This window comes from Polypterus senegalus, chromosome 7, assembly GCF_016835505.1.
Source record: "Polypterus senegalus isolate Bchr_013 chromosome 7, ASM1683550v1, whole genome shotgun sequence".
Classification (NCBI taxonomy): domain Eukaryota; kingdom Metazoa; phylum Chordata; class Cladistia; order Polypteriformes; family Polypteridae; genus Polypterus; species Polypterus senegalus.
In genome coordinates, this window is record NC_053160.1 from 40,702,934 (window position 1) to 40,718,675 (window position 15,742).

Here is a 15,742-nt window from a genome sequence, read left to right on the forward strand (position 1 = left end):
AAATCCTTTACCAGGTATTTGTCTTTTTTGTGTGAAGTGCGTATATTCGCCTTGTCTTTATATATAATACGCTACGGTGGCTGTCCGTTTGTCTGTCCAGGATTTTAAATCACCTATAGGTCACAAACCGTTTGAACTATTGACCTGAAATTTGCTACACATATACTATGCGACGTCTGCTATCCGGTTTTGGGGTGATGATTGACCTCCAAGGTTGTTCCTCTTTTTATTTTATTGTAGAATCAACTTGCAGCTGTGTGGCGCATGCGTACAGATGCCGTTCTCATCCCTACCACCTTCTCTGTCACTTCCCCTACCTCTTCATATCTTAAATCTTTCTTGAGGCAGATTGAAGACTTAAGTGCCAGCTTACGTGAAAAATTAAAAAAAGAATACTAATTGCAACACAAACACTGACTTAATCAGTGTTAATGTGCAAAAAAAGGGCTACGAAAGAAGAGACGAAGTGGGCCACTAGGGTAGAGAAAAGAAGCGCATCAACCTCTGAGCAAAAGAATGCTAAACGTACAGAGACAGAATATGAAAACTATGAAAGCTCAAGTCAAGTGTATTCAGTGCACGTTATCTTGCAGTGCGCCATTACTGGTATTGTATGTTTGTTGTCCCTAGGAATACTTTGTTTTTAAAGAGTATTTGGGTTTCGTCCTGTAAACTAGCATCTGTAAATAGTTCTAATTCAAGTCAGCTTTGAGGTTGTGTCTAAGTGCATTTCAGATAATACTGATAGGATGTAATGCAGGTAGCAGAACTCTGTTTTGGACTGGTCTGCTCTCGAAAATTAGTAAACCAGACAATTATCCTAACCTAATCTCAAACTTCCTTAATCCAGTTCAGGGAGATGGCAGTTTTTAGTCCATCTAAGCAGCACTGGATGCAAATCAGGAACAAGCCTGTGATGCAGCGGTTGTCCTCTCATGCACACACCCACAAATTTAAATTGCCTGTTATCTTAACAGCCAAGTCTTTAGGGATGTAAGTGCAAAAACAGATTCCCTATAGAAATGACAATGTTCAAACTTTCCATGATCAATTACCAGGTGCAGAATTCAAAGTCAGAATGCTGAATGCGTGAACCAGTGTCACTACCACAGTGTCACCATACCAGAATAGACTATTATACATACTACATTTTTATTGTTGTGATAAAACTCATCTTTTTTGCAGGTTTAAGTGGTGTGTATCATATCTTGGATCATTATTTACATGAAACTTGGAGAGGGATAGAATATCTTTCCACAATGTGCAAAGCAATGAAGGACCCGGATTATTTTGACCATTATTCACCAACACTGCTAATAAGTTCATTAAGAGCAGAAAAACTTACAAGGTAATGTATTAGATATTGTTTATTTACCTAATAGCCAAGGAATGAATGGTGCTTACTGTTTTCCATTTTGTCTTGAGTATATTTAAGGATTTTGTGCCATAATTTAACATTTTGTCATTTCTCGCCTCTTAACTGTGGTCACAGTAGATCTACTGTATGTTGCCTGGAGGCATGTGCTCCTGTTAGTTACCCATGGCAAGCTGGCCCACTGGGAGGAACTAGATGAGGAAAAGACATTAACCAAAATGCAAATGTTTGATTTTAATTTAAATCTTGCCTGAAACTGGGTTAATGGAACTGTCTCCTAGAGCTACACCCAGGAGTCTTATTCACTGGTGAGGGTCTTGTGGCTGAGTGACCTACAGTATGTGGTCCAGTGCAGCTTGGTCTCAAAAAGGTGTATGGATCTGCCATGTAGGCCACACCACCCACATCACGAAGGTAAGGCTCAGTTGTAATAGTAGGTGGAAGACAGGCAACAGTGATATGGATCCAGGTATACTAGATTTTGGTTCCTGTACATTGAACTTATTGTTTTTGGCGAGGATGGTGCTAGAAACTCATGTAAGATATTGAAAAACAGTAGATCTTGTCAGACTCCACCTCTCAGCACAGCACTGGGTCTTGAACCAAATCTCTCAAACTCTCTTATTCTGCAGTTTTCCCACTGCATAGAACAGGCCATGGCCAAATGTCGGCATATTTACAAATACTTAACTCGGTGCTGTACAGTTAGAATTTGTTCTGGAGGAAGAAAGATTTGCCTTAATATGACTTCAAGCAGTTGAGAGGAAAACTTGACTGTTGATTGCATGAATGCACTAGACTACTGTATATTCAGAACACGTGCCTTTTTAGAGACACTGGATTCCACGCTTGAAAGGGTACCATCTCCTAAGTTTGGAGTCCTACTGAGAGACTTCAACACTTGCATGTGAACTGACCGAGAGGTACAAGGAAGGTTAGGATTTTGAAGAACAGTTTGACTGATCTAATTCTGGACAGTGAAGTGGATTTCTGTTCTAGACTGGATTACCTAATTTTGGCCAAACACAAGGTTACCCTTAAGTGTACCTACTACCGGAGTACCATGGGCCAAAGGTCCATGGTCAACCTTCTACCGTATTTCCCTGAAAATAAGACCTACTCCAAAAATAAGCCCTAGCATGATTTTCAGGCTGCTCTGTAATATAAGCCCTACCCCAAAAATAAGCCGTAGTCAAGATCAGCAGCTGAAAAGTAAGGCACCTAAGGCCAGGTTTATGCTTCACACAATGTGATGCGTGTGCCTGAAACATCCATTAAATTCCGAGGCCACAATATCTCTGAAAAGGATGTTTAATGGTTACATCCATCAATTTGGGGATGCATCCATTCCAGCAGCATCAGCGCAAGACAGAAAACAAAATCTCTGGACGGGGCATCAGCTCATTGCAAAGTGAACACAAGCGCACACATGCACTAGCGTCATTGTAGCTTCACCAAATCCCCAAACCTTCATGTCTTTGGATGGAAAACTGAGCACACTGTGGAAACCCACCAGGAAAACACGCAAACTCCAGGCAGGGATCACAAGGGACGTGACTCCCTGTGAGACAGCAGTGCTACCACTCTGCCACCCCATATGTGTAATTATTAACAGTATTTATTATTTAAACAAAGTTAACGATCTATCTATAAAATGTATCATACATATTTTAATGCATTTCAACATGAAAATGATATCAAGTGTAAATCTAAGAATTGTAAATGTGCAGAGAGCTGGAATATCACAAATGTGTTCTGTGTGGCAATGCTGCTGGCTGCTGCTGTCAGGTCAGGAGGAAGCCCCAGAAGCATGTAGCGATTTAAAAACTGGGTTGGTTTTAAAATGAAGTTTATGATGGTCTGCTTTAATGACAAAGTAAACTATGGGATTAAAGAGTACATTTCGAGTTTAAAGCTGAAATTTCCACTTTAATCACAAAATAAACATTTTCATTATGTCCATATTTTCTTTTTCTCTGTGGCTCAAATACCTCGCTGTACATTCTGATGGTATTATAAAGGTGCAAAAAAAAAAAAAAAAAAAAAGACGGCACAGAAGATGGTATGTGAGACTTTTAAAATATATTGTGTCATTACTTTGGGGAATATGCGACACTTGAATATCAAAGCACCACATATTCATTTGTATGTCGCCATTTTGCTTCACCATATTGAACCATTCATCAAACATTGATCCTAAAGGATCCTAAAAGCAAAGCAAGAAATTTAGGGTTTGAATGTGGAGAGTTATGACGATATTCCAGAAGAAGATGACATGACTGTATTTGTATAAATGTATATTGTTGTACATGAATAAATATTAAGATATCCCGTGAAAATAAGCCCTAGTGCATCTTTTGGAGCAAAAATTAATATAAGACCCGGTCTTATTTTCGGGGAAACACGGTATGCAGTAAATCTGATCTGACAATGAATTTGATTTATAAATTGACCAAAAGTCATGCCGAGGGACAGCCAGGTTGAAACATCTTCTAGAAATTTCTTTTGTTCTTGCGCTCCTAAGAATTTGGGCAGCTGACCTTTTAAAAGCAACCAATCAATTATGACAATACATTGCCGTACTTTTCTGCTAAAGACAATGCAGTCTCTAACAGATAGACAAGACAGTATTTCCCACACTTGATCTTAACAATACCTCCTGGATAGAGGTCTTGCAGCCCCTCTCCCACTACTCTAATTGGAAAAACAATCCCTGTTACTTGCCCAAAACTGCTAGTACCTGTCCAGGTCATACCTTTTTCACTTTTGTGTTGGTGTGCTTGCATTTTGTCCTTTTGGGAAACCCACCAGTCACAGGACTTACCAGCCTCTCCAACATCAAACTGGCATTAACAGGACTTCTTCTTGCACCAGTTAGGTCCTCTGCTTACCCTGGAGGTCTCTTGAAGAGTCTACAGCTGTCCTCTGCCAAATTTGTGTTGCTCTTGGCAAATTCTCAGATGCATCTTATAGGAGCATGGAAGGATGTCTAAAGCTGAAGGCTCACTGGATCTAAACTCTTCTTTGACTGTTGTGTATGGTTGTTTGCCTTAAAAACTAAGTGGTACCTGAACTATGAAAAGTAAAACTTTGAAATGAATGAGCAAGAAAGATCTGTAAGATGATGTAGCGTATATGAAAAGGATTTGGACTATCACCTTGACTGTTTATAGGAGTGGTTAAGTACTGAACATCATATTGATGCCCTCTGCAAGTACAACTGCTTCTGTATCTACTTTTATGGTGTGAGGACAGGCAGATGTTCATATGACTTGCACATGTTCTTGGGCCAAGTCTGTGTTGGGGCTTATGTTTTGTGTGGGACACATTCTCCCAGAAAAGCTGATCTTTTTTGCAAACTAAACTGGTAAGCCTACTCATTTCATAAAACACACACACACATATTTAAATCACTAACAGTTGGTAAAACACTTGACAAATATAGAAGAAAACAACCAGCCTTGACGTTTAATGCTGATTTAACCTCTTGAAACAAACAACTGTTGAGGCACAAGAAGTCAACAAGCACATCATGATCAGTAGAAAATGACACAAATGGCTCCAGCCCCAGAAGCAGTAACACACCATCCTGTTTTATCTGCACACTTACCAGGCTTCCACAGCTAGTTGTAGATAACATGGTTCAGAAGAAATGGTCCAAAGACTGCAAAGTTGAGGATGCAGTTTTAAGAAGAGATGCAGCCAACATAAAGGAATGTGTGACATTATATGTTGACAACACTGAGCGTGCATTCTAGAAATACACTTGGGTATTGTTATTTCTGCATTCTACACATCAAATCTACAAATCATTTGCATATTATTGTTTTACAGTTTTATATCAGAAGCAGCACTTGTTGAGACGTGGCCATGTAAAATGAAATGCCCAATGTGTAAGAATGCAGGGTTTTAAAACTTATTTTTTTTCTTATTAGCTCCAAATTTATCCTGAATAACAGGGTATCACTTTAGAATTGGGACTAACTAAGTGTATCCATTAGTAAGTTAATTTTATGTACGAAGAAACAAAATAAATGCTTTGTTTAGCCTTAACACTTACAAAGCACCAGTAATCGCTTTATAACTGAATCTACCCATAGTTAATATCCTAGACAATTAGTGCATTGAGGCCTTAACAAAAGCTCTGTTACAGTTTGGCAGCAATAACTGATCAAGAGGTGCTCTATAACAAACTCTTTTGAGCCACTGAGTGTTACCAAAAAGAAACTGCAGAAACAATCTCCTTTAAGTATGTGTTTATAAACTCGTGCGTTGTCTAAAACTTTTAGAAGCATTACAAAATAAAAGTTCTGTGGAATTACACACACAAAAAGCAGTGCACTGTCTGTGACATTTTTATAGAAAACTTCTCTTCTCTTACATGGCATCAGATAGCTGGAGGTTTGTTGTACCGTGCCTGTTTCCCAAACTACATAAAAGGCTGACTGTCCTCCTCACAGGCTTTGTCTCCTTCCTCCCAACTCTGGCTGAGCTTCTTGAGGGAGGCAGGTCCTTTTACAATGACCCGGATAGGCTTCAGGTGTTCCGCCTAAAGTCACTTCCTGGTGTGGTGGAAGCACTCCGTGTGACCTTGGAATTTCTTCCGGCAGCACTTCCTGGTGTGGCAGAAGTGCTGTCATCCAAGGTTCCAAGCATGTCCTGGCGCTCCCTGGCGGTCTCCAGGGAAAATATTGTCCCATTTCCAGTCCCCTGCTTCTTCCGGCGTCCCGGCGGGGACATATCCCTGGGAATCTATGACAATGTTTAATTTACTAGAGTTTTTGAAAAACCCATCGTAACTGAAGTAGCACATTAAATGTGTTAAGTGCTCCCCACCCCTGTCATAAATCACTGTGTGCTTATTAAATGGGTTTCCTCTTGCACTAACAGGAACCACAGGCAGTGATCACCACACATCACACATTTATTTAATATTACCGCTAACTGAACGTTTAGAATACTAAAATGTATACTTGATATTTTAATGATGAAATGCATTAAAATATGTATATTACACTTTACAGATAAATTGATAACTTCATTTAAATAATCTATACTCTTAATAATTAAATGTGTGGGGTACCGTGATGTGGTAGAGCTGCTATCTCGCAGTAAGGGGGTCACGTCCCGGGTGTTCCCTGCCTGGAGTTTGTACGTTTTTCAGGTAGATTTTCTCAGCACGCATTGGTTTCCTTCCAAAGGCATGCAGGTTAGGGGATTTGGTGATACTAAATTGGCACTAGTAGTGTATGTATGTGTTCCTATTCACCTTGCTCGTTGCATCACAGCATTCTCTTCCTTTTTAATGCATAATCTGGTGAACTGATCACTTACATAAAATAATCTTAAAAGCAGCATTAAAAACTCAATTTAAAAGGAATTTTAAAAATCTCAGGAACCAATCTTCTTGCAAATAATACACACAAAGACCTGCCCTTTCTATATTCATAGTTAGCTTACCTTTTGTCATAACAAAAGCTCATCCTCGATCACTTGCCTTCTGCTGAGTTCTTAAGTCAGGTTGGTCAGATCCAAGGTCCTAGATTTTCTTTTTTGTTTTTAAAGAAATAACCACATTTTCTTTGATTTCTGAAGTTTCTGAAGGTGAAGTTGCCATTATCTTAAAGTTGCGCTACTTCATCAGTAGCTACGTAAAGGCAATTGTGAACTGTGAACCATTGATGTCAACATGGCATAGCTCGTGGATGATTGTCCAATTACATTAGATTAAAAAAACCTAAAACAATACTAATTCACTTCCAATAAATGTGGGAGTATCTGGGGCACAGAGAACTGCGTCCATGGAGATATCTGAAAAGCAACCAATTAAAGGGGAGCCTTTGGTCACCAGCTGGGCAAAAGATCAAGGACTTATATAGCCTCTCATTTGGCCGGCGTTCTTCACTCTAGAAATATAGATATTCATGCAGATTTTTTTTTCAGAACCAATTTTTAATGGATGTTGACATGTGCCAACACCAGGCACATTGTGCAAATAAACAAATTTGATTATTATTTTTTATAAAAAAAATATTAAAATATTAACATTTTTAATAAAAAAAAATATTTTTTTGTGAGAAAGTGGCGTTTCAAACCTTCGGTGCCTTCTATGATCCTGGGAAATTTTAACTCACTATCAAATAAGATCGACAAACTGGCTGCGCTGGTGAAAAATGTCAGAACCTACAGAGAATGCAGTTTGTTGTGTTTTAGTGAAACGTGGCTAACAACTAACATCCCAGATACTAACGTGGAGCTACCCGGGTTTAGCACAGTTAGAGAGGACAGAGACGCAAATACCTGCGGGATGCGGAAAGGAGAGGGTGTCGCTCTCTATGTAAATACAAGATGGTGTAACTCTGGACATGCAAACGTCAAAATCTCCACTTGCTGCAGGGACATTAAACTGTTGGCCATAAGTCTGCATCCCTATTACTTGCCCAGAGAGTTTGGACACGCGATTGTTTACATCCCTCCTCAGGCGGACGTAGAGATAGTGGGTGACATAATCCATTCAGCTGTTGCTAAATTACAAACACAGCACCCTGAGGTGCTTGTGCTAATCGCTGGAGACTTCAATCAAGTGACACTGGACAAAACATTACCTGCCTTCTCCCAGTATGTGGATTGTAACACCCGGGGAAATAGGACTATCGACCTACTGTATGCAAACATTAAAGACGCATACAGTGCCACCCCGCTGCCTGCGCTTGGGAAAGCAGATCATAACCTGGTTCTGCTTCAGCCTCACTACAAACCAATAGTGAAGGCACTACCTACAACCACACAATCATTCAGTAAGTGGTTTCCATGAGGCACAGCAGGCTCTGAGAGACTGCTTTGGAACTACGGACTGGGATATACTGCTGGGATTACATACTGAGAACATTGAGGAGGTTGTTGACTGCACAACTGACTACATCAACTTCTGTATGGACATTGTAGTAAAGGGCTTTTAAAGGCGGTGATCAGCATGAGCTCAAGCACGTGCAGAAGGAACTCCGAGTCTAGCTCAGGGCGGTGAAGGAGCAGTACGGGAGAAAGCTGGAGCAGAAGTTGCAGAATAACAGCATGAAGGAAGTGTGGGATGGGATGAAGATCATCACTGGCTGCAGCTCGAAGTGGGGTGCCACCATCGAGAGAGACGTGGAGAGAGCAAACTAAATGAACAACTTCTTTAACAGGTTTGACCACCCTAACCAACTCTCACCTTGGAGTACTGCATCCTCCAACCATCCTTCTGCTGATACCAGCATAGTAGAGACATCCCCACCCACAATTACAGCAGCCCAGGTGAGCAGAGAGCTGAGGAGACTTCGTACCAGCAAAGCAGCGGGTCCAGATGGAGTATCACCATGACTGCTGAAGGCCTGTGTGCTGAAGCTGGGAAGTTCTCTACAACGCATCTTCAACCTGAGCCTGGAACAGGGGAGAGTCCCAAGGCTTTGGAAAACATCTTGCATCACCCCAGTCCCAAAGGTATCACGTCCTGGTGAGCTGAATGACTTCTGGCTTGTCACCCTGACGTCACATGTGATGAAGACCATGGAGTGGCTGCTGCTTCACCACCTGAGGCCACAGGTCTGCAACGCCCTTAACCCACTGCAGTTCGCATACCAGGAGAAGGTGGCAGCGGAGGATGCCATCATCTATATACTACACCGATCCCTCTCCCACTTGGATAGAGGTAGTGGTGCTGTAAGAATTAGGTTTTTGGACTTCTCTAGCGCCTTCAACACCATCCAACCTCTGCTCCTTTGGGACAAGCTGACAGAGATGGGAGTAGATTCATACCTGGTGGCATGGATCGTGGACTATCTTACAGACAGACCTCAGTATGTGCGTCTCGGAAATTGCAGGTCTGACATTGTAGTCAGCAACACAGGAGCGCCGCAGGGGACTGTACTGTCTCCAGTCCTGTTCAGCCTATATACATCGGACTTCCAATACAACTTGGAGTCCTGCCATGTGCAAAAGTTTGCTGACGACACTGCTATCGTGGGCTGCATCAGGAGTGGGCAGGAGAAGGAGTACAGGAACCTAATCAAGGACTTTGTTAAATGGCGAGACTCAAACCACTTACACCTGAACACCGGCAAAACCAAGGAGCTGGTGGTGGATTTTAGGAGGACCAGACCCCTCATGGACCCCGTGATCATCAGAGGTGACTGTGCAGAGTGTACAGACCTATAAATACCTGGAAGTGCACTAGATGATAAATTGGACTGGACTGCCAATACTGATGCTCTGTGCAAGAGAGGACAGAGCCGACTATACTTCCTTAGAAGGTTGAGGGACGCCTCACACCTGGACAAACTTGTGAGGAAGGCAGGCTCTATTGTAGGAATGAAACTGGACAGTTTAACATCCATGGCAGAGCGACGGGCGCTGAACAGGCTCCTGTCAATCATGGAGAATCCCCTGCATCCACTGAACAGGATCATCTCCAGACAGAGAAGCAGCTTCAGCGACAGACTAAGGAGATCGATCCTCCCCCACACTATGTGACTCTTCAATTCCACCCGGGGGGTTAAACGTTAACATTATAAAAAGTTATTGTCCGTTATACCTACACTGCTCTTTAATTTAATTTTTTTTTTTATCAGTATGCTGCTGCTGGAGTATGTGAATTTCCCCTTGGGATTAATAAAGTATCTATCATTACCTAATTAATTTAAGTACAGTTTTTAAAATATTTGGGGGGACTGCTCCTTACCTATCAGTACCAACTTTATGTCAAATTTCAGTAATTGTTAATTATACTTAATAGTATTAAAGCTGCAGCTGCTGTGCCTTCGTGTAAAGGGTACTGTAGCACACTCAGTGTAGCCCTTCTTGTGCCTATAAAATGCCGGATGGCAATGATGATTTCAATAGGATTCGTGTCAGATGTTAACCATTTAAACAGCAGCAGACAAGTGTGTTAATGGCTTTTTATCATCTTATTCAATTGTACTTTACAAAAATGAAGCATATTTGCTCTATATGTGCATCACTGTCCCCACTGCTGCATGTACCTGGACAATTCTAACAAGTTCTTTACTATAGAAAAGAAACTTGCACCAGATCTTCAACTTACATCTATTCCCCTACAATCTTTATTTGTTTGGATAATTAGACTTGAATTTGACCTCCATTAGTTTCTCTGGCTGCTTACAGTCATTCCCTTGGACCAGCTAAATACTTCCATGTATATGTCATGTGTTACCAGTCGGCTGAAGATGTGGTACACTGGCATATCTGGTGTTCAGCCAGCTGTGGCAGGTGCAGGTCATTCCTCTTTACAGGTCACTACACTGGCTGCTTGTAACAGCCTGTATTAAGTTCAGATTGTTGATGTTTGCCTACAGAGTAGTCAAAGGGGTCAACACCTATAGAACGTATATGGAGACAGCTGTGAGGTCTTCCTGCTCGAGGTCATATCTCCGTGCAGACTCTTTTCATGTGTAGTTCCTAGCTGGTGGAATGAGCATTTCCAAACTTTGACTCCCTCAGGGTGTTTAAGAAGCATTTGGAGAATCTTGTTTGTTGTATTTCTGTCTAACTGATATCAGGTTTTTGTAACCAACAAAATGTAAGTTGCTTGCATTTTGTTCTGAGTTCTTCACTTGTAGTGATCAATTCTATAACCTCAACCTGTAACTACTGTTCCCAAGCAGTTTCCCACTGTGGATTACTCGATTATGTTGACCTCTTTTCTAAGCTTCTTTGGATAAAAGCATCTGCTAAACAAATAAATGTTAATGTAACCTAATTCTATATGTAAATACAGTATAGGAAAAAAAGCATATGTCTGCTAATTCAATAAAAGCCAAAAAAAAAAAAATATAAATCACAGTAAACTTGGTTACTGATAATGGATTATTTTACTGCTTTTTACAAGGCTGGGTCAACTATATAATTTACCCAGCTGTAGATGAACAGAAATTTTCTGTAATCTTTCATTAAGTGCTTTGCTTCCGAGCTAATAAAGTTCATTTTGCGTCCATAGGTTGCCAGCTTTTGTTTTACTACATGGAACAAAGGACAATGTTGTGCCTGTGAAATCCACCCTAAAATTCTCTGAGGCGCTGACTTTGGCTGCAGTAAAAGTTGCACTGTATATTTTACCAAACATCAGTCATACAGAAATTGTCACAGACCTCATGGCTGAAAACAGAAGATACTACTTGGCAATTTTTGGTTGCATAAAACAGGAAGTGAATTTGCTGACTACATCCTACTGATTTAGAGAGAACAGTTTACAAAATTACATTTTTTTACTAGAAACATTGTTTTAATGCGTTTTTTTTTTTTTTTTAAATATACACTTAATTTTTGGGATGTTCACCGAGTTCACCATTCTGCAAAAGAACAATGTCCTAGCCAGTCACTTTGGAGACAAGTTCATGGTTCTTTATACATCTGCTTTGTGTACCCCTTTTACAGCCTGTTCACATTTTCTTTTCTAATTAATGGTTCTGGTCCAGTTAAAGTTTTCTAAGGCAAATATGATAATTAAAGCCAAATTTCTGATCAGTAAATTTGAGATGAATTCACTAACCAAAAAAATAATACCTTTGGATTTGTGTATGCTATGTGCCATTTAATTTCTACCATGTTACAAAATTTAGCTCAACCTCTCATTAATGTCCTGTGTGTACCACCATTAAATGTTCCTTGCCGATATCCTAATGGCCTGGCCCATTATTATCTTACATTATCAACTGGCATGAAATTTAAAGCTCAAAAGTTGCTGATTCAGTTCCTGCCTTTGACTCTCTGCATGACCCTCAGCAAGTTACTTAAACCCCCTGTTGCTTGGATTGCAAAAACATTTATATAAACAATTATAATGTCATAAGATGTTGTAAGCCTGGAATAAAGAATTCCAATAATAATGTTTTCTCATCTCTCGCTGTTTCATAGGGTCTTTAAAATTTTGTGAAGCAATAGTGGTTCCATGGTAAGCAGCATAAGGCTCCATAAATTTTGTTGGTCGAAGGAGCCGGTGCAAGTAAATAAAAGGGAGCAGGCTTGTAGGAGAGAAGGCAGGCAGCTGAGAAGGAGAGCCCCTTGAGCGGCGTGAGGTCTGACACCCAGGAGGCTGAAGGAGTGATCGCTCTGGTTGAGCATCTTGGGGAACCAGAGCGATACACACTAAAAGTAGCAACTTGCCAAGGAAGACTGGGAAGGCAGCAGGACTCAAGGAGGCTTGGGAGGAGAGCTTCAACGTGAGTGCCATGGCCGTTGGGTTCCTACAGCTAGGTCTGGAGAGGGAGACAGGCTGTAGCAATGGGACGGCAGGGACCCAGACCTGCATGCGTCAGTAGGGCGACTCTTCAGGTGCAAGGCCAGTATGGGATAAGGAGAGGAGCTGCCAGTGAGGAGGAAGGCACTGGGTTTTTTTTAGTAATGAGACTTTCTTGTCAGTTGATTTTAACCTTGTTTTTAATAAATATTTATTGGGATTACTTTAACCTCCATTTCACCTTTTGCTTTTATGGAATTATTTATTGAACTATTTTTGAACACTTGTTTTAGACTTGGTTTTTAATAAGAAAATCACTGATCAATTTTACACCATCCCCTTGCTTCATATGTGCTTTGTCTTCATCTGTCATGTTCATCCTGTTATGTCTTCAAAAATGAAGAGAGAGCAAGGAGCCGTCCTGCACCGTCACACTGCACTAACCAGACTACAATTTCCGGCATTCCCTGCCGATTCCCAAATGGGTGCCGATATCGAGGGCTACTGCCATTTAGCGAGTTGGGGGAATAAACATCCTCCAGAAACAGTACTTCCCTGAATTCCTCTTCTATCTCAGCCAGGGATGGTGCTACACATATTTCCAGTGAGGACGCCTGTCCATTTATCTGGGACTTCCTACCTGGGTAAGGAACCGTCCTCTCCTTTGTCTGGGATGTCCATACATCCCCCTGGGGAGTCTTGTTCAGGTATGGCACCTCTCTCTTTCGGCTGGGATGCCTTTCCATCCACTTGGGCCCTCCTGCACTGAACATTGTTTATAGCAGTAGAGTGATGTAACCGGTTAGCCATTTATGGATGCAATGAGAAATTAAGCAAAATTATAGCTTTTATTGGTTGAGTGCTTAAAAAGGGGGCCAGGGCTGAAAGGCACACATCTACAATTCACACTGCACGTCAGAACAAAAATCAAACCATGAAGTCGAAAGAACTCCCTGTAGATCTCCACAATGAAATTGTGGTGAGGCATAGATCAGGGTAAGGTGCTAAAGGAATTTCGATAGCTTTGAGCATTCCCAGAAGCACAGTTGCCTCAATATTTGTTAAATGGAAGAAGTCTGGAAACACCAGGAGTCTTCCTAAAGTTGACCACCCAATCAAACTGAGAAACCAGTCAAGAAAGACCTTGGTCATGAAGGTGCTGAATGGTCACTCTAACAGAATATCAGAAGTCCTCTGCTGGGACATGAGAAACTATCAGAAGAATGATCATCTTAGCAGCACTCCATCAATCAAACATTTATGGTAGAGTGGGTAGATGAAAGCCACTCTTGAGTAAAACACATATGACAGTTTAAAGGACTCTAAAAACATGAGGGAAAAGATTCTCTGGGCTGATGAGACAAAAATTAAACTCTTTGGGCAGAATTCCAAGCACTACGTCTGGAGATGTCCAGGCACTGCTCATCACCTGCCCAATACCATCTTCTATGGTGAAAAATGGTGGTGTTACCAACATGCTACAGAGGTGCTTCTTAGCTGCACAGACAAGAAGACTGGTGAGAATTGAGGAAAGGATGAATGCGGCCAAATACCAAGAGATCCTTGAAGAAAACCTGCTCTAGAGTACGTGCAACCTCAGACTGGAGAGGTGGTTCACCTTTCAGCACAACAGTGATGTAAAGTATACAATCAGGAAAATGCTGCAGTGACTATCCTAATATGACCCAGCCAAAGCCTAGACTTTAGGCCCATGGAACATCTATGGAGATACCTGAAGAGGACAGTCTTAACACACTTCCAATCCAATCTAATGGATCTGGAGAGGATCTGCCAAGAACAATGGGTGGTCCAGATCTAATTCTGCAGATCCAGATTGTCTGGATGACTTTAAAATTATGCAGGGACGATTCCAGTTCGGCACGAAGACGATTCTTCATGTCATCAGTTCTGCACACTTCTCGATGAGTCAGGATTTTTTGGGTGATTTTCTATGTAATAAACTTAAGTTATAGTGCAATGAAAATTGCAGATCTGGACCATCCTATAGATGTGCAAAGCTTTTAGGGACTTACCCAGAAGCCTTGAATCTTTAATTGCTTCAAAAGGGGCCTACACAATTATTGAATTAAGGGTCTGAATACTTAGACTTTTCTAAAAACATGTTTTCACTTTGTTATTATAGGTTACTGAGTGAGGAAAGACGATTAGAAATTAAATCTACAACACAATAAAATGTGCAGAAATTAATGGGAACTGAATATTTTCTCAATCCAATGTATAGTAGGGTGTAGCAGTGAGGCAGTGGACTGCGTATCCATCCATCCATTAATCTGTTCCAATGGGACCAGAGTATAAATGCCATGGTGGTCACTATATGGATTTCCCATATGTTCTTTGCTTCCAAGTGCTTTTCTTTCCATATCAGAAGACTTGTGTGTTATGTTGATTGGTGATTCTGCATTGCCCTGGTATGTATGAGTGTGTCTTTAGATGGTCTGTCACCCAGGGTTAGTTCCTACCTGCCCTCAAATGCTGCTAAGATCAATGCAAGCTGTCCATGATCCTCAAAATGTTGGTTTAGGTGGTGACTAGTAAACTGTGTTATATTTGGGTTTTTTTTTGTTTATATTTCAAGGTATATTGTGAATCTGAAAAATCATTACTATGAGGGATGTTCAAAACGTTTCTGCACTTTTATATTTTTGCTGGAAATGGTGAAGATGGGAGGAATAGTAATTGGGCATTAAAAAATTGGTATGATGCTGGAAAAACTGCATCCAAAACAAAGGTGACTATGTAGAAAAGTGATGCAATTTCTTTTTGAAATTCTTAATAAATAGAGTTACAAAAAGTGCAGAGACTTTTTGAACATCCCTCATATATGGGGGTAATACTGTTGTGCAGTGACAAGCACCAATCTGTTCCAGTTTCTGGCACAGGAGATATAGGCAGTTGCTTAGGGAGGAGCATTCTTAGTGGCACTTGCCTGTTGGATAATAATGGCAGATTACAATACAATGTGCATGTTATCTGGCTGGTGTGAACACACACCGTTAAACAAAAACTAAAAAAAAAGCACGTACAACATTTTCATTGTATGGCTGTGAGGACAAAATTTTTAAAATCCATCAAAGTTGTACTGCTCTTTCTCTGATGAGAACATGTGTGCGTATTCT

The 15,742-nt window shown here is 40.9% G+C and overlaps 1 protein-coding gene across 1 annotated transcript in view; it reads left to right on the top strand.

Moving 5' to 3' along the window:
- si:dkey-193c22.1 (uncharacterized protein LOC567837 homolog) overlaps positions 1 to 12,804 on the top strand; it is a 35,694-nt gene extending 22,890 nt beyond the window's left edge. The window contains 2 exon segments of the mRNA XM_039758524.1: positions 1,186 to 1,348; positions 11,367 to 12,804. Of these exon segments, the coding sequence (XP_039614458.1) occupies positions 1,186 to 1,348; positions 11,367 to 11,601 (398 nt within the window). The 3' untranslated portion in view covers positions 11,602 to 12,804.
- The last annotated feature ends 2,938 nt before the right edge of the window (positions 12,805 to 15,742 follow it).